General features: G+C 38.9%; 1 protein-coding gene across 1 annotated transcript; it reads right to left on the reverse strand.

Annotated features, from left to right (window-relative positions):
* Positions 1 to 4,010: 4,010 nt before the first annotated feature.
* Positions 4,011 to 20,503, reverse strand: slc25a36a (solute carrier family 25 member 36a). The gene is made up of 7 exons (XM_056391746.1): positions 20,059 to 20,503; positions 17,377 to 17,541; positions 13,971 to 14,048; positions 11,314 to 11,414; positions 5,958 to 6,024; positions 5,523 to 5,812; positions 4,011 to 4,729 (listed from the first exon to the last, which is right to left on the reverse strand). Exons 1-7 carry the CDS (start codon positions 20,097 to 20,099, stop codon positions 4,536 to 4,538), a joined length of 936 nt encoding a protein of 311 aa, XP_056247721.1. The 5' UTR covers positions 20,100 to 20,503; the 3' UTR covers positions 4,011 to 4,535.
* Between the last annotated feature and the right edge of the window lie 5,026 nt (positions 20,504 to 25,529).

Here is a 25,529-nt window from a genome sequence, read left to right on the forward strand (position 1 = left end):
CAAATGTTTCAGTGGGAAATTTTCAGCAGCAGTTACCAGAAAACCTTTCTAATTATGTTCTAGGTGTTGCTGCTATCTTGGCCTGTGCAGTCCTGTGAAAGACATGTTTTTGATCACTGAGAAGCACTTTTCAGATTAGACAATATATACAATAGATAAATATGTCATTGTTATAGTTATGTTATATATATTATTTATCATTATTATAATTCGTACTCTAAATCTTAGCCGTTCTAGTTTGTTTTACCACCGTGTAAGTTATTACCATCGCTCCCGACAGCACTTGAATGCATCGATATCCCCATGCTTTATTTGTCTGATCTTGTGTACATCTCAGATTGTGGTTTCCAGCAGACTTTTCATCACTAAACAATTCAACTGGCTGTTAAGTGAAGGCCAGTTGATGTACATAACCGCAAAATCAATAAACTGATCTGCTGTAAAATCTGAAATTCAGGCTATTTTGTTTAAGTAAAAGAGAGCCGGGCTGATTGATTTGAATCGAGTTGTAATCGGGGCAATGTGTGAGCTGTTTGTGCTGAACAACCCTCATAGCCGCACTACAAAATCAATACAAACTAATGTCTTATGGCCATTTTTTTTATGTAAGTCACTGCAATGCAACCACAACATGTATGATGATGGATTATTCCAATTTCAATCTACCCACACTCATTGATTAATTCTGCTGCAGGCATTACACGTCCATTACAGAGCGCTAATCAGGAATCGATGCCTTTATTGGCCTCTAATATGTCAGCATGGAAATGATCATGAAGACATGTGCAAGGTGGGAACTGTGTGTGTTTGTGTCTGTGTGTGCCTGTGTGTGCCGGGTTGAAGAAAAAGCCCCTCTCGGTTTCATAAAAGACTTATTAGACAGATTGCAATTTTAAATGGTATTTCTAATTGCATTTTAGGGAGGTTGGGGAGAAAACTAAACTCAGTGAATTCAATAAATTCAACCTGTGCACTGGTCAATTCTATCAGGAGCTATTTGGCTCCTCCTGCTGGTAAGAGTAGGTAATTACAATTCATGGACTTCTCCCTCGAACTCTTCATACTTTAATTTCTATACTTTCTTAAACATTTTAACATAATAACACTGAAGCACATCTCCCAACATTTCATTCATTGCCTGTAATTTATCAAATAGAAAGTTGCGCCATCACACTATGCATTTACCTTTATTTTAGATTTGTATACAGTATTTTTTTTTTACTCATTTGTACCTTACTATGTGGTATATATTTTATATATATGTATTTATTTTACTCTGTATTCTGAGCATCTTTAGCATAAACGTTTTATGGATAAAGTTCTTTCTTATCTTAGAAAGATTTGCACTAGAACAAAAGAAAGTGTCCTCTGCCAACTGAAAAGAAGATTATGATTGTGCTTAGTGTATCAGTCAAATGTAGTGGTTTTTCATCATGATGATGACAATGATCCTTACATCTGAACAAGAGTAACATCTTCTTAACTTTAGGGGCTTCAAACTGTAAATACTTCTACAACAGAACATATTAATTAATTAATAAATAAATAAATAAAGGCTCATATAAATATAGTTACAAATGTATTTTTATTTACTTTTGTGTTTAAAAACAAACAAAACAAACAAAAACACATCAACAACTGAGCTGGCAAAAAAACGGTAGTTCAGGTGTCATTCAACCCTGCTTGAGACTGCATCCAGTCCCAGCATACAGGCTAAAGAGACTGAATTGCATACAGACACTGAGAGGTAAAAAAAACATAAATGAAATGTTTGCACTGTTTGTCCAGTTGTCTGTTCATGTCACATTTTGGTAATTTGACCTCAAGTATTACTGCAACGAAGCCAAAGACATAGAAACTATTAGTGTTTTGAAGGAAAACATGGACGTTAAAATGAGTCGGCAAATTTTTTTTTTCAAGCATGGACAGCAACTAAAGGCTAGCAACATGTCAATGAAGACAGAAAATCAATAACTATTACAAGTTACAGCACCCCACTTTGCCTCTGAAATGATACTGCAACAAGGGGGAACAATGAGAGCGCTGAAGAACATCATGGGTGAATGAGCAAGATTTCCTGTAATTGGTGAAAAAGGACTATATTTTTTTAAAACATGGAAATTGTGTGAACTTCATCATTTCCGTATGAAGAATGAGTTCGCACTGAGAAAGCAACTGGGTCAAATTGGTGAGAAGACTGGAGAAGTTTTAAACATAATTTAGAAGGATGTTCTGATAATTAACAACATAAAAGTATTGAGTGAAAACCTGATAAGGTGCTTGTATACAATTTGCTTTTTGAAGTGATAGCTTAAAAAGGATACATTTACTGTCTTTTATACAACAACTCTCTTCAGTAAAAGGTTAGATTAGCAAATTCTGGATCACTCAAATTAAGTCTTTAACCATCCCAAATTACCGTGGTACTTTGCCCAGATTCCAGTTCTTCAATTCTCACATAATAACACTTCCATGTAGATATTCAAAACATGTTGCTAAGAGAGCAAAGAACAATCTGACAGACAGTAAGGAACAATGTAAACATCATGAACGATGGAAACATCCCAACTTTGCAAAATGGAACACTTTTTATAAACACTGTAAAATGACTAACCAACGCTCCAGCACAAATGCTTGCATGAAAGTATTTGTACTACACTTTTTGATAGCTTTCATGTACGCACAAATGTCCGCATGACAGCTTACAGCAACATACAAATGCAGAAAAAAATACTTAACAAAAATAAGTCAAGCAATTTCAATACTCATGTCAATAGTCCATGTCAAAACAATGTTAAATTGCACAAAAATGAAAACAATCATTTGTAAATGCATACTAGAGCATAATCATACACAGGCCTAAGAAAAAAAATGATATGCATATACAGTATCTATATTATATAAACACATTTGGACATCCTTCACAACTACTGAGAACTCTAAACTGTACAATATATCTGCTATATGAACAGTTGCGCAAAATACCATTTTGATATACAGTAATACTTTTTTTCTTTTACAATGTACAAGTTTATACTGTCCACACAATAAAATGCAAAGCACAAGCCCTAAAAGGCCACAAAAGTGCATGTTATCCGGTCAGATGGAAGCCACTGGAAGGAAGGAATGGCATGAGAGTGGTAATGAAAGCTCCCAGTATCATACAGGAGCTTTTCTACACCCACAATGTCTTGCAAGATTAATAGTTAGAGGAGGGAAATCTGGAGTAGATATTTATTATACATGCAGGCACACATGACCGCAGATGCACAAACACACACATCCTTAAACATAGACCATCATGGTGAAAGTGACTCACATGTTAGACTCACACACATACACACTCACACAAAGAGGTTATGGGGTGATGATGAAACTTCATCAACAGTCTCCCACTCCAACATTTCCCCACACCGTCACATTATATTCAAGCAGCGGAACTCCAATGGTAGATACTAAGTCTTGGTACCTTTTGGACAGTCGCACACTTCACATCTCAGAAAGGACACATTAGTAATCATGTTTTCACACAAGGTTTTTTAAAACCTAAGCAGTGACTGGCTGAAGGAAGAAGCTGGCCTAGTATATGATCTCTGCTCAGTTCTAACAAACTGTCAACGCCGTGGGCCAACTTCAGCCTTAGCATGTCACCACCAGGCACTGAGCTATGGAGGAATCAAACACTGAATGAAGGTCAGCTTTTCAACCTACTCTTTATAAACACTAGTTAAGTGTCTGACGCATGTGTTTTCAGTGACAGGCCATCACAAGCTCTTCATTGTGTTTTTGGCCAGTGAGTGCACTGCCATGCATGCATGAGGGGGGGAAGGTCGGCTGCAGTGCTCAGAGGGGAATGCTTGAAGCCACACTTTCTGTAGTGCGAAGATGGGTGGATTTGGGTGACTTGACACCAGTGATCTTTTGCTTCAAAAGCAAACCTCCTTCTGACATTCCCTAACTGCCAGTCAACCCAATCGTACAGTAGTTTCACAGCACTTAAGCAAGTGCAGACAAATGGGGCCAAGTAGAGATTCTTGGATTACTGAAATCGACCTACGTTTAGTCATCATCTTTCCTGTCAAGTTCAGTTGTCCAAGTTCAGTTGTAACTCCAAGCATTCCCCCTTCACAATATCATCTCTACGAGAGATGAGAAGGATGCAAACTAAAACCCATTCTGTTAAGGCCACTGAAATGTGCTTAAAATCTTTTCCTTCAGAGGTACCTTCTGTTTCCTGCGTCTTTCCTGTCAGTGCCTCCTCTCTTGTCCCACCCATATTACCTCTTCTGTGACATATAGCGCCCTCTATCTTTCCCAGCAGCTTGATAAAGGGAACTGGAGGTGGTGATGCTGATAACAATTTCCTCCTTCCTTTTTCTTCATGTGTTTTCCATTTGTCCTTTCCTGGTCCGCTAGACTATCTTGAGTTTTCCTTTGGTCTTCATTTTGACATCTCATCCGCACTTGCCAAAGGGCATCCGTCTCAGTCATTTGCTGTCTCCCTCTCTAAACAGGAAGGAGACAATCCTGGTGGGCTAACGGCCAAGCAGGTAGACCACCACTTCATAGGTGCACATCATGATGGCGGTGTTGGGGATCTGTCTGACAAGGTGGGTGGTGAGGCCGCGGTACAGCGCCCGGTATCCCTCCTCCCTGGGTACCGTGAGCAGAGTTTGGAAGAAGGAACGATACTTGCTGCCCTCTTCTCGTAGCCGTGTGCGGATCACTTCTGCAATTTAAGAGTGGAGGAAGAAAACTGTGTTAGATACACTACTGGTCATTACTTGCTTTTGTCACACTTCGCCAATGAGTGCTATGTCTCGCTAAAGATATTTTTTTGTATCTGCTGCTGTCAAGTAAACTATTGATGCAAATGATCCATCTTTGAGTATACAAACTATCCCTCGCCTAATCCTAAACTGAATAATCTGCTAGACACACTGAGTTCTTAAATGTCCCAGAATTACTTCAGATAAATAGAAGGTATCTGAACTGCTGCATTCAGCTGTGGGCTTTGCATGTAGGTGGACAATGATAGTGATATTTATAGCACAAAGTGGACTGTGATATTTTTCCAGTAACAAAAAGTGAGTCACTACCTTACTCAAAATGCAACATGTCTTGATGGTACAATGTATTCTGGTCTCTTCATCTTACAAACAGCAGAAAAATTAGATACTCTTCCTTTTCTGTGATGGATTTTGTTCCCTTATAATTGTAAAGCTCCAGTACAAATTAATTAGGAAAAATAATACCCCATTTTGGATCTCAATACTCGAACATGGTTCATATTTGACAATATTTTCCATATGCCATATGATATGTGTCCTGAAAGATTATGTATTGATTATGTAAAAATCACTTTCAAGTTCATATGACAGCAAACTAACAGCATCCTTTAAAAGGACAAGTCAGGCAATATTTTTCCAAGAGATTTGTTGACAAAAAGAAAAACATGGAATATTATTAGCCTTATCCTTTGAAAAGAAAAAAAAGCTAAGCTGAGTGAAACAGAAGAGTACCATGAGGGTAGGCGAGGGAGGTGGCACAGGTCTTGGAGGTGGCTGCTGCGAGCATCATGCCCACAAAGTCTGAGGCATCTTTGACAGACTCGTCCTCTTCGTCCATGCTGGCATGGGCTTTGGATTCCAGCAGTTTGCGTTTGATGCTCTCATAGATGACAAAATGGATAACAGTCTCAGAGATGCCAGCGTACGAGGCTGACATGCCCCTGTAGAAACCTCGCAGGCCGTCCATCTGGTACACCCGCCGCACACACTCGAACGCATTCATTCGCCGCTCCCCCCGGTTTCTGTAATCATAAAGAGACTTTTCGTTTAATGACAACGTCATTTCATTCTCATTATTGTATTTTTGATATAGGAAATTTAAAGAGTCATACAACCCATTCCACTGCAGCTTTGGGACTTATGACATTAAGGTTTGTGGTTCCTCACCTGGCATCCAGCTGCAGACGAGTCTTAATCAGCCAGATGGGATTGGTTGCTGTGATGGCGGTGAACCCTGGGAAATTCAGAGGAGGTCAGAGGTTCAGACAGAAGCAGAGACACTTGGAAGAACACAATCTAAATAAGTATACTAAATATTCTATACTGTGCAAGGACAATGAGAAAGCACTTCACTAAACAGGATCAACTGGCTTCAGTTATTAACTTTTCAGTCAGCTGTTTCATTCATTAACTCGGACTAAATTTGAATCAATTTAATAAAAATAAAAAAAATCACTGATTGCATAAGAGACAACAATGCACACATCACATATTGATCCTCTTCATGTGAAATGTTACTCAGGTGCATGTAAACAAACAGCTCTCTTCCTGAACTAAAGTATCTTAACTTACAACAGTGCACAAAGGCAGCAGCTTTAAGCTTTATTTTTTCCATCATAAAAAATATCTAACTGCAACCACTGGGAGATGAGGCCAAGCAGCAAATTCATTTTAGGCCTTTGAGTGTGGCAGATTGTTATTCTACTGGAGTTCATTCATTTCTTTTAAATGCTAATGAGAGCTCTTGTGGTTCTATGAACATCAGTTCACTATCATAACATCAGCTCATCTTAAAGAGCTTACAGAGGTTGTCTGTTCTGATCATTACATTCTCAAGGTGCTTTGAAATACACATGACTATCAGCATTTTTACAAACAGATCTGCTATTACACAACTTCCAAGTCAAACACAGTGGGTCTGACTCATAGTTTGGACATTGCTCTAAATTTTAAGCAATATGAATGCATCAACTTATTAGTCAATGAATGCATATCCTTGTGTTTATTCTATAACATTCAACAAACCAGTGGCTAACTGGTTAGACACTACAGACAGGCTGTTGGCCTGATACGGGCCCAACAAGCCCTACTATGACAGCAGAGAGAAACAAGATGGTGTCTGGATGAGATTCTTCAATTATTCAGCAGGACTTAAGTGGAAAGTCTCTGACGTGGAATTTAGTGCAGCCTAATGGTGGCGGGTCACCTTGTTGTATATGTCCCTCTGACTTCACAGCCAATCTCAATGTTAGCTTATTTCCAAACAGGGGGTCAGTCAATAATTAGGTCCCTAAATTGCATTAGGAATGCCCTTGTTTGCAGGTAGATAAGAGTGTGTGCATGTGCTTGTTCGAGTTGCTTACAAGGGATGATACTTTGAACATAGTTTTGTTAGGTAGGAACAGCAGGCAATATACAGTGATGTAAAGTTTGATATGTAGGGTGTAAAGCTAGTTAATGAGCACTTTGTATCATTATGAAATAACACAAAGTCTCTGAAAGTTTCTGATGCAGATGATGTACGATAGAGAAACAAAACATGGCCATTTGCAGAAAAGAGCTAGACGAGGGCAAGTCTATAGAGGCCTGAGTTACATCTAGAGTATCAATGCAACAGAGCCCTACGTTAAGGCAACTGCGTGAAGAAGAGAGGATGACACAGGTCTGTTGAAGAGAAGAAGAGAAGAAAAAAAGAGGCAGAAGAAAAAAAGAGGGAAGTAGAAGGAAGTAGAAGGAAGTAGCGTCTATGGTGTGTACTCACGAGGGAGGGGCAAAGCTCCTCCAGCTCCTCCCCGCTGCAGCTAGTAGCCTGCAGATATGGGGGGCTCAGATGGCGGGGGTCTCCCACCCAATCACGCAGGGGTGAAAGCTTTACAGTAAAGCCCTAAAATAGACACAGGCTTTTCTGTACCACAGTCGCACACAAGCAGCAGTCACATCCACCCCCAACCCCACCAACCACCCACCCCAACCCCAACCCCACTGGTACTGTACAGGTAGATGGAGAAGAGATGGGAGGTGAAGGACTGACCCCCCCCTCCCATCTTTCACCAAAACCTAATCTCAACTCTAAGCCCCATGCCCTCTAATTTAATATTATTCGTTGTAATAAAATGGTTTTACATATCTTTTACTTTCACTTTATAACAATTTATCCCCTCCCTTTACTCCTTTTATCAACTGGAATAAAGAAAACGTTGACTGAACAGAAGCCAACCCAATCCAAACCTCCAGCTCCATCTCACCGAAGCGAGGTGACACACAAGTACAAACACAAAGGCAGAAAATAAAATTGAAGATGTATTCTTCATTATCATTGTGCCATTATCAGTTTATACTCTACATATCAGAGAAAGAACGAAATCAAATGCTTAATAAAATAAGGTAGAAAATAAAGAGAGGTAGGTGGAAATGCTAACCTTGTCGTTGTGTGTAACAGACTGTAAGAGGAGGATGATGGTGATGTCAGGAGCAAAGAGACCATATTACGAGTATGTGAAGTCATATTGGACAGTGAAGTGAAACAATGAGGTGGAACAATGAATTTAACTCAGTTCGCCCCAAATATATCTCTGGGCAAAACCTGATTCTGGAAAAACTGGGATAAATTTAAAAATAACATTAAGATGTCCTTGTACGTGGACAAAAAAGTGTCTCTAGAGAGTCAGCCTGTTTCTACAAAAACACATCAGATGACTGCTACAGCAGTTATATAACACGTCCTCTTCAATGTCACAGAAATTGCCACTGGAATTAAAAAGGAAAAATACTTTACTTTTGAAGTATTTTTCAGTTACAGAATGTTTGTGTGTAGAGAGCCTCAAGTCTTAACATTTATTGTAAAATTATGTTCATAATTATGTAAATTAGTACTGTTTAATGTAGTAATCATTTTATTGTTAGAGTTAAACTGTTTTTGTAATTGTTTTTGTTGTTTTTTTGTTCACTGTGTCCCAAATTTATGTCAGTATATAAACCTTACAAGGAAAGTAGGATGGTCACAATATTCTATGACATGAGACAAAGCAACATATATTTCAGGTAAAGTAAATGAACCTCATTTTTGTTTCCCTGCTTAGTAATTTTGATAAGCCATTAAGTAGATAAATGTGCAACTATCAAAGGCTAGGACACACATCCCTGAGTTGAACCTCAGAGTGAAAACCTGCATTTTCATATGGTCATGCTGCTGCATGGTGTGCATTATGATCCTTCTATGGTACATAATGCCTGTGCAGTCTCACCACAGAAGATTGACCTACATTCAGAGACGGCAAATATGCTTTAGATTAACGGCTGGAAAGGAAAATAAGTAGCGGCCTAACCTCCTTTCCCCAAGGAGAAAGGAAGCCAACAATTCATAGCAGGGAGACAGTGTCTCCTCAAAGTTACTTTACAAAACTGGAAACAATTCTCCAGCATCTGGGTAAAACGTAGCTGTCCAGTCACTAAGGCTTCCGTTAACTCTGCTAATTCTCAGTGCTGACAAGCTTGAGGAGAGTATGGAAAATCTGTGCATATGAAGGACAATGGGACATTTGTATAGATCTATGACACAGATGTTTGCCCAAGATAACATAAGCGAGTTGTCTAGCACTTGTGGCTTATGGGCTAAGGTCATATTACAATATGTCCTTGCTTGTATGTATGCGACTGCCACGTTGATGAAGAAATGTGTGGAACAATAGAAAAAACACTATTCTCTAAGCTTAATGTATGAAGACTTTTTTGGGATCCACTGTGTTAAGTTTCCATCAATTACATAACAAATCTGTGCTTTCACTGCATCTTGGTATCAAGTAATAATTAGTGCTTTTTAAACTGGCAGCCCCAGCCTTTATAACGGTATGCGCTTAACCAGGTGACCTACTGGTGCACCCCAAACCCATTTGAAAAGAGGACGTTATGTTGAAATCATTAGATGATGGAAAGATACTAATTCTCCGTGAAAAGAAATGACTGAGGCACTAATGGTGTTGATGGATGATGACAAAAAAAAAAAAAAAAAGCACAGCATTTACAAGCTTTTGTGGTAGTGACAAGGTTAGCATTTCTTTTGTGCTGAAAAACATAAAATCCAAGTATGTGTCATTACTTTACCTTTACTATGTTGATGGAACAAGACAACAGGCTAAGGGGAAAGGGGGAGGTGTGTGTCAAGACTAAGCAATAATAAAACCGTATGAGAAGAACCTAAAACTACAAACCAGCAGCAAACACACTGCCATAAGCAATGGTATTATCATTACAAATGAATAACCATCATGAACTTTCTAATATTCATAAAAAAATCACCATGGTTTTCATCATACCAGTGTAAAGAAATGGGGTGCTACCTGACGTGTCCGCCCGAGTGCCAGGGGCCCCGGTTGACCTTTGGGGACCGTGCTCTCTCCTCTATACACACAGAGCAAAGAAGGGGGCCCAGACCACACTGTTTAAGTAACAACTGGGATGTTAAACCATTTACAGAGTCCTCTGGAGAGGCCTCAAAATGAAAGAATAAAAAAGAGGAAAGAAGGGCGAGGAGGATAAAAAAAATAAATAATGGAAGACATGGGGGACAACAGGGCTAGGAGAAGTGGAAAGCACAACCTAAACTTTGAGGACCATGTGGTTTTCTTCTTTTCGCTAAGCAGCTAGAAATATATACAGCTTAGTCATGGGAGATATGCCAGCAGTGGCACATTGTAGCCTGAAACTGCCTTGGTGCTGTGTCTGGATTTAGTGCTGATATAAGGTTTTGTCACTTCAACCGTATGTGGGCTGTCAAGGCCACCATGAAGAGACAAGATACTGTGTTATCTTAGTGGACTGGTGTATTTAGAGAAAGGACATGCTCAGAAAAAAGCTTGTGAGAATAGGTGGTAAGGATGTAAAATGTTATTGTGTGACTGGCATGGTAATTTTTCTTTACTTCCAGATGTAAGTAAGATGGGACATTAACTCTTTACTTTGAAATAATTTGACAGTAAAAGGTAAATTGTTTCCAACATGGATAAATTCATCTTTCATGGGTTGGTTTCACAGTGAACAAAGTGAGGCTACTGTCACCACAATCAAGGTCAAGGTCGGTTTGATCCTGAGAGTCTTAAATTGTGCTTTCTATTAAACACCCTCATGTTTATATTTAATATTTCTATACATGAAAGAGCTACGTAATTCCTACTTATAACAGATAGTATTAGTTAGCTTTTGCATGCTTTAGGTATTCACAAGCTTTTAAATTTGTGAAGATCCCCCCATCCCACACATGTATATGGAAAGGGGAGAGGGGGTGGTGATGATGTGAAACTTCAGGGGTACTACAAATTGTGAAAAAAAAATGATGAGAAGATAAAGATAAATTAAATTTGTCTCATGACGACAAACGGAATAATTCTTTAACATGTTTTTTTCTTTAAATAAAACCCATCTGTGATCTACACTGCCCAGGCAGACTGACAGACAGACAAACAGGCAGATTTAACAGACAGCGACAGACGGACAGACAGAAGGGAGGAGGAGAGGGAGCCATCATTACCTGCCATCCCAGCAGACACCATGTGCACCTGGGTAGAGTCTGGCTCAAGGACTCCATTTAGCTTCTCCTTAGCTGTTGAGTAGGCCGCAAAGTAGATTGCTCTGTGACGAAAACAATAAGACATAGGTAAGAAATTAAAAACACTGGAAGTTAACTACAGAATAACTACTACTAACCAGTGAGGGAACACTGGGAGAAAACAATGATTTTCCTTATTAGCTTCTTCAGTTTGAACACATGTACCTGTACCACTCATCAAGATGACCGTGTGAACCATTTGCAACTAAAAGTTAATGTTGAGCATATAGGAATTTAATTGTACTATATAAGATCACTTACTGGAACCATTAGTAACATACGCAGAGAAATTGTCTAATTGCATGGTTTATATGAAGAATATCATCAAATATGAAAACATTATTTCAACTGCCTGAAACAAAATACTGCCTGAATGCCTGAGGGCATGCCATAGAAGAGCGCTAAGCCAGCTAATATTCAACATAAAAGCAAGCCATGTATAAGAGTTTATCTGTGCTTATGTGTGTGTGTGTGTCTCAATCTCATGGCATGCTTTAGTAGCAGATTTATCTCGCATGATTCTAGTTGCTTCTCACTAAATAAAATTACAGGATTTAGTCAACATTTCTGCTGAGTGGAATTAAACCCAGTGAACTCTCCTCCCTGCTCTCCATCTGAATTGAGAGCATTCACGCACAACATCATCATGTTGCTCTGTAGATGAATTATGTGAGTGGGTCTGAATGTGTATGTGCATCTCTCCTACGTAATGACTGATGCTGCTGGTGCAAGCTGTTACATATGCATGTCTTATGTGTGTGTGTTGCTAATGAACGCCAGCAGCACGCCCAGTGAACCGTGCTCTCATTAGCATCAGAAGATGTTTTTAGCTTTCCAGCGTCAGAGTGCTGTTTCCTAATTATAACAGGAGAGAATAACTCTGTAGCCCAGCACCCCACACCTCCCCTCACAGATAGATAAAGTAATAAATCAGTTATTTCATTCCGTAATATTGCATCTGAAGCTCAAGCTTTAGACTGTGATTAAATGGAGTGGAAATTTTTCAAGTTGCCATACATCTTCAAAACTGGAATTTTCCACTGGCAGGCATTGATGGATGCATGTTGATCAATAACTCATAGCAATCTGGCATTTGTTTAGCGTATCTTCCTTGAAGAATCCTTAGATTTAACTGCCTGCAGTCAATTGAAGACTGAATTGATTAATCTGGCTGCTCTGAATAATGAGTGAAGATTTAGTATTGCTCATGGCTTGGAAAAACTTAAATGAAGGAGTTTTTACCAATTACCATAAGTCTCAAATTTTTCATTTCGTTTTTTCCTGTGAAGTGTGATAAAACTTCAGTGAAGCACTGTGGCAATCAGGTACAAATACACAGATTGTATGTAATGATGTATTGTATCTGCAGTGAGACAGTCTGGAACTGCAGAAAAATAACCGGAAAACATTAGGATTAAAACTGCTACATAAAACGGCAGGAAAGCACGTATGAAGCCGATGAGTTCATCAGGCTCGGGCTTATGTAACAATGTCATCCTATAGCACAGTTTGCTATAGCTGTCATGACCAGGAAAGAAGCTGCCTCTCCCTCAGCTGGACAACTAGCCCACAGGGCACACACACACACACTGTCACACACACACACACTGTCACACACACACACACACACGCTCACACACACACACGCTCACACACACACACACACACACACACACACACACACACACACACACACACACACACACACACACACACACAGTCTGAGTCAGACAGCATATATAGCAAAGGACCCAGAGTTCTGAATTAATATAGGCAAAGACTGACAAACATGGCAGGAGAGATAGAGACAGAGTATTAGAGCAGAGGAGAGGATGACTCAGAGACTGAGACAGACACTACAATGAACCAACTGGAAGAGGATGACAATGTGATGCAGAAGTAGCTAGGGAGAACTAGACAGGTCAGGGAGGGGGATTAGACACAAACACAACTGCCTCAATATAGGAACCCCATTGTTATGCTAATACACAACAACAGTCACATGACAGCCGGCTGCCGCCTGCAGTTGCTGCTGTTTCATTCAGACTCTGATTGACTGACTCCAGGCTGTTATGCAACCCTAACCAGCTAAGCTAAGCAAGAGAACCTGCTCATTTCCGCTGGGATTTGCAGGACAGATTTTCATTGCATTTCCGTGAGTTTTAACTCCATTCATTTGTGTATTTGTGACCTGCTATTATTACTGTCAATATAAGCTCTAAGTGAGCCGGAAACTTGTAAAACATCTAGCAGGAGCAAATATATTCCTGTGTGCCCAGGTTTTATGTGATGTGTGAAGTGAATGATGCAGAAATGCCTTTATCATCTGATAACAGTCAAGCACGTCAAGCTAGAGCTGAGAAACGTGTAACAATCCGACAGTTTTTTATGAACATCAGAGGTTTAGTGACTCTCTTGTGTTGGTTATCAGATATGCATGTGTAGGTTATTTACTTTCCTCTTTCTTTAGTTTTTTTTCCATACATTTTTGTGGAATTGCTTAAGACGACCTGGGCATGAAGGCTAAAGTAAGAGGCCAGGTGAAACATCCAGAACACTGTAGACAATACTGTACATACCTGGAAGGTGCCACACCTACAAGGTTGGGTCCTAGTCCTCTGAAGAGTGAACGAGGTCCTTCTCTCTCTAGAATTAACCTGCAAAGACACAAAACATTTCATTAAACATTTCAGTTTCACATTTCAGTTTTATTGGTCATTCCATCATTGTAAAGAGAAAGAATACAGTACATTTAATATCCATGTAATAAACTTTAAATTAATTTATATCATTGGGCGAATAAGCATGTGACTGGCTGGAGCATTGAGTAGAGAGATGTCTTGGCTGTGTATAGAGGTGTTGTCGTGTGTTTAACTTTTACTTCATAGCCTTTTAATCCAAAATTTTCAATGAGTAGTGTTATTTTTAATGTTTGGCAATTACATTTCATATAAACAGGATGCATTCTGAAGTTACACATGCAACAGATCTTTGTCTCAACCCTGTATGTAAAAAAAATCCCTCACATGCTTTATGGTCACAGAAAAAGAGCCACTGGAAATAGAAAGTCCTTCAAAAAGCAGGTCAAACCATAGAGACAACATTTCATTTGGCACAACTTCTTATTGTGGCTAAATTTATATCCGATGTGGGCGCCCTTAGCAGATAGACCAGTAAATTATAACTTGTTTGGCATTCTGCCAAGACTTGACACTTAATACAGCCTGACATTATACACAGGGTCACTATCAACACACTGGAGGACCAAAAAAAAAATGAAATGACAGGTGTCCCAGATCTGTTGGTGTTTATAGTCAACAGTTCACGTGTTCATTTTCTATTGGCACCTGACTTCAAAGACTGTTCCTTCGTTTAACCCAGTAACCTGATTCAGAATAAGCTCACCTTCATCTGGTGCACCTTTTCACATTCACTGATACAAACTACATTCAAAGAAAACAATCAAGTGCTCTTAGAAAGAAATAAGAGACCCAGAACACAAGAAAATGGTCCTTTGGGCCAGATAACAAAATGGTCCTTTGGAGGAGATTAAATTCTTATGATAGTGGCTAGACTAGAACTGTCCCATACCATTAAAAACAAGACAAAGCCCCAGTCTATCTGGGCTATGTAGCTGCATTTTGTTCAGCTTGTGGGTTGCTGAGTTTTGCCTTTGCCAAGCTCTGTTAATAGTTAAATATTTCACCTCAGTAATGGTTTACAGTGTGTGGTATCTCCTCAAGAATACAGAGTAATTTACGATACTTATTCAACACACAGCTTAGAGTGGCAGTGTTCTCCACAGTCACAAAACTCAAATCATTAGTTTACATACCCTGCTCTAAAATGGAACTAGGCCAGCGCCACACTGCATGTTGAGCCACTTTCCTTGCCATACTGCTCTTCCCTCTTCTGCCCTTTTCCACTCTGTATTATGTAGTAGTGGTGCGCACTTTCTGCTCTTGGCTCAAGGACAACACAAGAAGTTGGTTTACTTACAGTATAAGACCAATGCTGAGCTCAAAACAATGCCCAGATTAACTGCAATCTCTCTAAAACGGGCATCAGTCCAGTGTTATTAAACACAATCCTGAAGAAAGTGTTGATAACAAAGCCTTGCTGAGGCAGGGAAGCTGAAAAGAAATCATTCCCACTTATTGCAACAGCCTGTGAGAACAAATCAATTTTTTTTCAGCCAAACAAATGCAAGAAAAAACACTTACGTGACAAGTAAGCGTTTCTATCAAACTGTGAAAGTGCGAAATTAGCATGTGTCCTATACATCTGAATCTCATGTAATTCCATGTTCAAAAGCAACATCTTTCCTGTGATATGGAGCAAAACATGAGATAAGTAGTTTGTAAAAGACACTTAATTTGCAAAATAATTAATGCAAGCATCTGGCAGTGGAAAATTCCACACACAGCAGCTTTTGCATTATGCAGCATGTTTAACAGTGAGTGACATGCTCTGTGACAGACAAGAGTAGAGCCCTGTAGCTATGTTGAATATTTATTTAAACGCTGCTAATTCTTCAGTATTCAACATTCATTACAAGTATCCAGGCACACTTGTTTTTACTAGGCTCAAAATAAACCTAACCAGTGTCAGATTCCCCTACGCTCTCACTTCCCATCTTTCCATTGTGTTTAACTAGAAGAGTAATGACACGACATATCATGTTGCAAAAAAACGGGAACAATTCATAGTGTATTTTTTATACTGATTTCCTAGTAGTTGTCTAGAGAAAGCACCCAAAACAGCCACAGAGCTTAACGGACAAAATGAGGTTTAAAATCATCTATTTTGTGTCTGGATACCACTGATAGGAATACACTTGAGGCTTAGACTTGGCACTGCTCAAGTGTCTTGGTGGTAGATTCTGCGGTTAACCAAAAAGTTTCCCAAAATAAACTTCCCCAGCAATCCAAAGAAAAAACTCCCTTGGGCAGGTTAAGCATTTCTGAAAACAAAATTTTGTAGTTTGCGATGCCATGTTGACCAGCCTCGCACTGGTTCAGATTCAGAATATACTCCAAATGGCTTTGATATGAAATAGATACTGTACTGTACATTGTCTGCTGTTTTCTTATCAATTATTAAACAATTTCAATTGTTACGGAGTTATGGTGATGTACTCCATCTCAGACTGAGGCAAATAATTATGCTCTAAAAGCATTTGTTCGTAGGAAATACTTTAAAATGTAAACTCACATTGAGATTACAGTGATACAGCACATACAGACAAACTTGTTACATTATCACTGCAGATACCACAGATATGAACATTTGCAGCAAGAACAAACACAGACTGCTTGCGTCACAACTCTCTGATTGACTAACAAAACCAGGAATTTCATTTGTTTCTTTCAGACCTTGTTCCCCCTGCTAATTGACTGTGTTACACAACTCATGGTAACTCCAAATTTTCTTGCAGGCAGACACATTTTCAAATCAATCAGTGCCTTTGCCTCAATTTGTGCTGCACATTTGTATATGTTTGCCTCCGTTTGCATGTAATCATAACAATGTATGCAGTCAGGCTAAAATACGTCTGGTTTGTACCAACCCATGAGCTGTCCATAACCATATCTCCCTAATTTACAAAGAAACATTTTGAAAAACAATCAAAAGTAGTTTGGAAATTACAGTATAAATAGTCACTGTTCTTCTCAGACAGCTGGATGTAATTTCCAACATATCACTCAACTAACACTAAGACCAGGATAAGACAATGCTGAACCTATGTCATAATACCAATACCAATACAAATCCAACAGAATATTCATTTCACAACATTAATTGACAATTTGATATGCATTTCCCAGGTCTATGCATTTGTTACAAAAAAAAAAAAAAGTTAAGATTTGGTTGAAAAAAGTATTCTACACCCATATCATGTAATAAATCAAAACTAACAAGATACATTTTTGAAAGTATGCCTAATGAAGAAAAAATGTTAACATGTAGTGTCATACTCCTTACTTGAGACAGTGCAGAGGCCCCGGCGGAGCGACGCGGGCCACACTGGCTCCGTTGACGGTGCTGAGCTGGACTTCAGAGATGTAGAGAGTGATGGAGGAGGACTGCAGCCTGGTCTTCACCACTTCCAGAGGACAAGTCAAAATAGCGCCCACTGTACCACCACATCTACAAAGGGAACAGGAACGAATGAATTGAGAAGGAAAGGGTGCAGAAACAAAGACAATGATGGAAGAAAAGCACACAATGAGGTAAAACATGGTGAGACAAACAAATCAACAACAAAATAAACATATTTAATGCTCTGCATTAGCATTGGTCATAGGGGGGAAGGGATGGATATGATATGCATGTGTTTTACTATTCTAGGCTATTTTTTGCTCACTTCATTCAATATGTAAAGGACCAACTATAATATTATTGTTTTGATATTTGGTCCAAGTCACATCTATATTTTGCCCCTTTCCTGTGCTGGTCTTCTTTATTAAACCATCATCTAATACTAGTCTCCACAATCACTGGTAACACAATCTGTTATTCCTTTTAGCGCTAAAATTATCTAGGAGCAGGCAGACATCTATACACCATGACTTGGTGTTGTGATACTGCGATGTGGAAGTTATCAAGACTATTATTATTTGACTGGTTTCAGTTCAGAGGAAACTAATTCTGGCTTAGTGTAACTATAACCACTTTGCTGACACTTTGCTATCTGAGAAGACAAGAATGAGGTGTCATGAAAATTAAGACTGTTGTTTAGCTGAACACACACACACACACACACACACACACACACACACACACACACGTGCACACCATAAATAAAGAGTGAGTAATAATGAGTGTTTACAAATGAACCAAAGAAACTCGTGATCATGTTGCTAGGACTTTGACCTCTAATCTAACTGAAGCCATCAGCAGCATGTAAACAAACTAAAGCTGATCTAATTCCAATCAGTTTCACCCTGAATATCTTAATTATCATAATGCACCAATTTCAGGCATATATTTTTGTATTATCTATCTGTTTTATATGGTATAAATTAGTACAAAATTTTTATAAGCCGTAGGCCAGTAGACGTCATCTCAAAACAATGTTCTGTCCCTGTGCCACACGTGCACATTGGTTGATCCCCTCTGCTTTCACCAACAGCTCAGTGCTTTCCACAATAGGGCTAGCATGGACAAAGCTTCAGAGTTAAACCACCACAAAGCTGCTGTGACAAATTATACAAATTCTCTGTAGGTCAGATAAAGTGAATACTAGTTGTATTTGAAGAGTGGTGTATTCTGATATCCTCGCTGCAGCGAATTCCTCTTGCTGCACTCTCTTTAGAGTAGCACCAGCTATATTTACCTTTCAAAAGACCGACCCACATTCATGCTCACAGGCAGCGGTGACCCTTGGCCTACTTTCAGGGCTATGCTGGCTGCTGCATGTATGTTCTCAGTGGTTGTGAGAGGAATCACTGTGCTATTGCTCTCAGCTCAGGTTTTTAGGGAAAGCAAATCAGATTCTGTTTACACAAGACTGCAACACACAGTGAGTTGTTTTCAGATTTTCTGAGAGATAAAAGTAGAGTTGTGGTGTGATGAAATTACCATATTTGAATGTCAATGGTTTGGTGCAGAGATGAAAGAAGAGGTGACAGAAGCAGAAAAACTGAGGACGGTGGATTAAACACAAGACAGATAATCTGCATCAATAAACTAAATTTTACACCTGTGTTTACATTTTCTTTGATGTACAAGCTGTTAGGCCTGTTAACAGAGCTGAGAACGAGAAGTTTTGCTTAGCTATTATATGGCATGCAGGTTTCATCTACAGTAGTCTTACTGTATTGTCCTCACTTTCTCGCCTTATTTGGTGGTTTACAAATGATCAATAGAAAATTATCCACAGGAATTGCGAAACAGGCAGAACACTAACATTCTTGTAGAGTTATGAAACTTTGAAAAATCTTCAGAATATCATTCTTGGGAACAAATACTATCAGATGGATGTTTGCAAGGTAATGCTTATCTGCTGTGAATGTGAGTAATTAACATGATAATGTGTGGGAACACCCTAATAGCCCTAAAAAAATGAAGTTATACGAGTTGGGATTTCAACAGTTATTAATATCCATCAATAAAGAAACACAAGATATAGAAGTTAATCACACTGTTGACTCTATAAACGCAGACCTGTAACTGGCCTTTCGTTTCATTCATGTAATTAATTTCTCAGGTTGCTAAAATGTTAAATCTCTGGATAAAATAAGTAGCTCTCCTGTGGCTGCAGGGGAACTTTGTCAAGAGAGAGAGAGAGAGAGAGAGCCAGGAAATTAATCTAACTTTCCTTCAAAATAAAGGTACAAAATATTAGAAGAAATTAGTAATTAAGGTTGTAAAAAGACTAAAATCTCAGTTGAAATACAAAGTGTTTGAATGCACAGAATGCACATTTAAGCTCAAACACGCAATCTCTTTCATATTTCATAATACAAATGGACATATTTTGAAGTGTTGACAGGAAGTGCAGTAACCGACGGTTTTGACACTGACGTGCACGCGCTGCTTAGAAAAATGGTCCTTGTTAGCTAAATAGCTAGGTTAACCAGACAATGAGTCTTATATTTCAAAGCTGTCTGCAATTTTTTAAAACAACCTCAATTCATACATTAAATTCGCTGTCTGACTTACCCTCCAGCGAACAAATGAACCAGTGTGTCCCTTTGGCTCATTATTTAGCATGCTCTGCCAAGCAGCACACCTCGGGGCTGCGGCAGAGGGCCAAACACGGGCTTGGGTCCCGTCCCTTCCCGTTGTTTTCTACCTCCGAGAGGATGCGCACGTCGATGGGCCAACGACGTCGATGATGAACCAGCGGTGGGGCGAGTCTCCGGTGATTCAGACTGCAGTGGGCCGACAAACCCCCCTATGTCTCTCTCAGCGTGCTCAGGTTCCCCTCTGACACAGATATCTTCGACTAAACCAGCGGAGAGCTTCGACTTCACCAGGCTAGCTACTAGCAGAAGAATATCTCAGCTCTAACAAACGGTTTTATGGCTCATCCAGGGATTTCCCTTGGTTTTCTCCTCTGCTTTCATCGCTGCAGCAAGAGGGAAGGAGGCAGAGCTCATAGTATTTACTGTACAATCATAGGCTGGGCAACACACCACACTATTGGTCAGCCTGGCGCGTGACGTCACGTCGTCTCCGCCCTGATCATGCTCTGTTCACATGTTCAAATTGAATGAATCAGAGCTGCGTTGCTCTTGGTGCAACCTGAAGAAGAAACATCCTTGCTTCCTTACATTAGTGTGACACAGTTTGGTCTTTAAGTATCAGAAAAATGACTCGTTATTCTGTTGTTTTGTTTTGTCATTGAAATCCCGAGACACAAAAAACAAAACAAGTACAGTCATACAAGCAGCATTCAAGACACACTTAAAGCTTAAGGTCGGTTGTTCATTCACATTAAGTGAAAAGTGTAGGAGTCATAGCCATATCATTGTCCCATTGCACTGATTAAATACTAGTCTTCAGCAACCAGAAATTTTCCTACAGACCTACCACTAATGATACTAAACTAACCATACTTTTAATATTTCTACATAGATTTATTAAGACATTGTTGGCAATCGTACATACCTGCCAGATCACCCTCTATGGGTATGAAAACACAGAAAGCTGAAGATGTTCATCTTCACATTCTTAACACACTTAAAGTTGGAAGTCAACTTTAACCTCAGTCATTGTTTCAAATTCCAGTGTAGGCCGGGCATCAAATATGTTGCGTTAATCATTCAAAACTGTAAGGAGACCTCTGACAAAAAGTACTGTCTTATGTGAAGTATTAGGGGTATGTTGAAAAAGATACAAGTGTCACATGGACATCCAGCATCTGCCCTAACTCAGCCATTCCAGCTGCTGCTCCTCAGCAGCATTCAGCCACTGTGTGGCATGTTCAAGTGCACTTTGAAAGCATTTAGCAGGGCATGGAAGAAGGAATTGGATTTTATTTCCCCTTTCAGATGGTCTTTTTTTCTGAAAGCTGCTACACAATCAGCTGACCACACTCAGAATAGTAAGTTGGTGATTCAATAATGCAGCTGAAGGAATCCACACAATTTTGTAATTGGGAGCACTGTATGACAAGTTGGAGTCATGTGCATGCTTTCACTTTTTACATTTGTAAAGTCAAAACCAATCACATCTTGCCCTGCATTAGGGAGGTTATGTAGGTCTCATGACACAAAGATTTTGAATGGATGCTGAAGGAGTGACCTGGTATCAGATGAGAGGGAATGGCATGCCCCTTTCTATTAAATAATGTTAAAGTGAAATGAATGGGGTGCCCTTTGAGAAAGATATTAAAAGAAAATATTGGTGTAAAAAAACCTTCTCCTTTGTTTATTGTGCAAATGGAATTTCCCCTTGAAAAAGTCTTTCTCTCATTATAAGCCTTGCTCTCAAAAAAGTCTGAAAGGTATTTGCCATTCATTTACATTTACTATTTAATTTTTTCTCTCCATATTATCATCCATCATTTTATTTGTTTGGAGAGAAGATGAAAAAAAGAAATCTTCAAAAGAAAATTCAAAATCTTGCCATACTCTTCAGGGAAAATGCTGCCTGATATTTCCAGACTTAAATTGCAAGTGAGAAACTGTTTTATCAGCAGGACGTTTGTAGGACTAGCTGTTATGTTTTTTCAGTTGTTGTTATTACATGCTATACAATGAAAAACAGTCATTTGTGAACTAGAAACAGGAACAAATCAGTTTTTTCAGCACCTTCATTTCATAACCAGGTTTTTTTTTTACATGGTCTAATCTGGATTACTTGTATGTAATAAATTTGTGGATTAAAAACGTTATGATCAGCCTCGTGTTTTCTGTCTTTGCGGCAGGACCACGTACTGTATCTTTAAATCAATACGGTCAGCACACGGTGAAAGTCCAGAACATCAAAAATAAACACTGATGGATAGACAAACACATGCTAATACTCAGAATGGTCCTGAGTGAAATTCTATGAAATTCCAATGCAGTTATTATTGGTATTTTAGAGGACATGGCTATAGGATATGAAATAAGTCAATACCACCCTTAATAGTCACAAAATGGCCTCAGTTGATGGACAGTAACTAAACAATGTTATACAGACAGTGTGCATTTCTCAAAATACTCAAGAGTATATTAAAATGAAACAATCCCTGTCAATTCTGCAGAAAATGACACAGTATTTCCAGAACACTACCTCATACTGATTGGTGTTGAAGAGCTTTAGGGTTAAGTACCCAGTCTTTTATCAAAAAATGTAAAATGCCTTTACCCAGATGGCACCTACTAGGACGTTGAATCAAGTTAGTGTCCTTCTCACAGGGACAAGAGTGCATTGGAAAATGAGCAAAACTAAATTACAGCCCTGCCCTCATGAGGACTCCTGCTGACAGTTTAAAGGATCACGAGATTGGACCTACATCAACTGAATTATACTGTTATTGAAAGCAAAACGCTGAGAATAAATTATGCAATCTGTGCAATCTGTCTGTCTGTATGTGTCTGTCTCTCTGTCTCTTTCTTGGCGTCTCACTCTCCCTGTTTCTCTCTGTTATGGTCAAGATGAATTATGTAGGAATAGTGTGCTTGTCTGATAGAGAGGGAAATACAGTACAACATATTCTAAAGAAGATATGTGCAATATATACTGTATATACTTACTGTAGACTGAGACAGTCAATACAGATGAAGCATGCTGCACCAGAAGCTAAGTCAGGTCATTCTCAGGCATCATGATAAGGAGAAACGCCTGGAATTGAACCTCCACCGTATAAAGTTAATGAACTGCTCAAACACCCAAAATGTGTGGCGTGTAAATGAACTGCGTATGCATTTGTGTGTCTGTCCATGTTAAAGTCCACTAACACATGTCTCATGATATCCTGAGAGGTAGTGTCTCATGATTTGCGTTGGACTTTGACCAAACAGATAGGTGGGGTAGCAAGTGAGAGACATGATCTGAGGTGTGTGTGTGTGTGTGTGTGTGTGTGTGTGTCTGTGTGTCTGTGTGTGTGTGTGTATTCTGTATGTGTGCTGATCACACTCACCATGAGTGAATGCCTTCTTTATCAGTGTTTGGGTTCAAAGGGAATGAAAAGGAAGAGGTTACCCTCTGTAAGGTAGGTCAATATGACAAAAATAGATATTGTTTAACTAATGGTTAAAAATTAGATGTAAAGGTTACTATTTTAGGTTATACTAAAGGGGCATTTTTGAATTTCTCACGAGGTACATTTTAAACCTCGCCAAAGTATTGTGATCTTAATTGTTTCTGCATAAGGCAGAATTAAATTGGAATATTATTTTTGTATATGTAGTGAAAAAATACTTATTTTTGTTCCAGAAGGGACAGAGCAAACTATGAGGATGGGCTGACCAAAACAGAGCCACATCTATTTGATCTAGGTCAAGTGAACTTTTCAAAATGTTTGCTTTTTCAGACTTTGATGTTACTGCTTGTTTTTCGGAAGCTAATGCTAAAAAGAGAAATTCTTAAAAAGTCATTGACCTGGCTCATTGAAATATGTTTCCAATCCATGAACAAGGTGCAAATCACTCAGTATGTGAACAAGAAGCAAGCGTTTGAGAAATCTTATACTTACATATCATCATTTCTGTACAGTACAAAACAGTATATATGATAGCAACCCAGAATCAGCCATACAGTAAAACATCAATGATATCATCACCTCTGCTCGCACATGAGCACTTCAATATCAGCGTGCCTCCAGGAATCAAACCAGGTCAGGTGGAACTCTGGTTCACTTCATGCAATCTGTAAAGTCTGATTGCTGTTTTTTTTTTTTTTACCAGTGACCCTCTTTTCACCCATTCATTGCTCTCTATATAAGCTTGCCTGGCCAAAGAACATATAACCAGAAACACAAGCCTGGCAAGTGATCACATGTTTAACCCAGTGCTGGATAATGGATGAAGTATTCAGTTCAATTACCAAAGTGAATGTGGCAATACTACATTATGAAAAATATTCCATTATAAGAAGTCCTGCATTCAAAATGTTCCTTAAGTGAAAGTATTTAAGTACCATCAGCATACTGTACTTAAAGCATTAAAGTAAAAGTAGACATTATGAGGTAGACTAGCCTCCGGTAGTGTTATATTATCATAGAAAAATTATTCTAACAAATTCATTAACATGTAAAGAGTATTTTAACATGACAGGTTGAGGTAATTTTACATATTCTACCTAAATTAATATAATTTACTATTGAGCAGTGCATCACATTTTACATATAGTACAAATCTCTGTAGCCTACTTAGACACAATAGGTCTACTTGAGTTATATTGACTCTCTCTCTCTCTCTCTCTCTCTCTCTCTCGCTACTTCTGTGACTTAACTCAGAGCTTCTCAAAGATTACCATATAGGTAAACAGACTGGACCCACAGAAACCTAGAGTCTGTTGCACACAGAAACTGTCACTGGTGTATTCTGTCATTGTGTTAATATCTGATGACTGTAAATAATCAAATGAAATCTTCACCTTTTTTCAAAGGATTCGGACCATTGTTTTGCATCCCTGAAACGACATGGATCCCACCTGTGGGACAACAGTACTAACTGTTCTCTATACGGACCAGGAAACACTCAGAGGGTTGACTAAATGCTGTCACCTAGCGGCTTTATTTCAACATGACTCACTACGGATGTTTTCTCGCTGGTGGATAATGGTCGCTTACTTGGTAAAATAAACCCAACGTAGGCAGTGAAAAGAAACTGAAACAGTTTAGCCTCAGTTTTACGCGAACTGACGTGATTTCACCATTTGTTGTTATTTGTACTGTGCGCTGCGTTCAAGCCCCCTTGTAAACTGCTGTTGTAAACGGGTGGAGGCGATATTTGTGTCATTGCTCATAAACATCAAATATGTTAAAGAGTATTTAAACATTTACACAGGACAGTTATTTTTTTGGTAGTTGCTTTGTTTTAGTTTACTTTATGCCCTAACTGCTAACTGATGATCAACTGAAGTCAGTTGACAAAACTAATAAAATACACCACTTTTTTTTCCAGCATTTACAGGATTCCTATGTTTACCGATCTCCTTAACATACACGTTGCAACAAGAAAAATTCCCAGTTATTC

Source organism: Seriola aureovittata, chromosome 12, assembly GCF_021018895.1.
Source record: "Seriola aureovittata isolate HTS-2021-v1 ecotype China chromosome 12, ASM2101889v1, whole genome shotgun sequence".
NCBI classification, from domain to species: domain Eukaryota; kingdom Metazoa; phylum Chordata; class Actinopteri; order Carangiformes; family Carangidae; genus Seriola; species Seriola aureovittata.

Excerpts from the sequence above, each read along its gene's own strand:
- slc25a36a (XM_056391746.1), bottom strand. The coding sequence starts at position 20,099 with ATGAGCCAAAGGGACACACTGGTTCATTTGTTCGCTGGAGG. Across the intron at positions 11,415-13,970 it reads GTAGGTGTGGCACCTTCCAG|AGCAATCTACTTTGCGGCCT; the intron begins GTATGTACAGTA and ends TTTTCGTCACAG. Across the intron at positions 6,025-11,313 it reads GGTGTCTGCTGGGATGGCAG|GGTTCACCGCCATCACAGCA; the intron begins GTAATGATGGCT and ends TGAATTTCCCAG.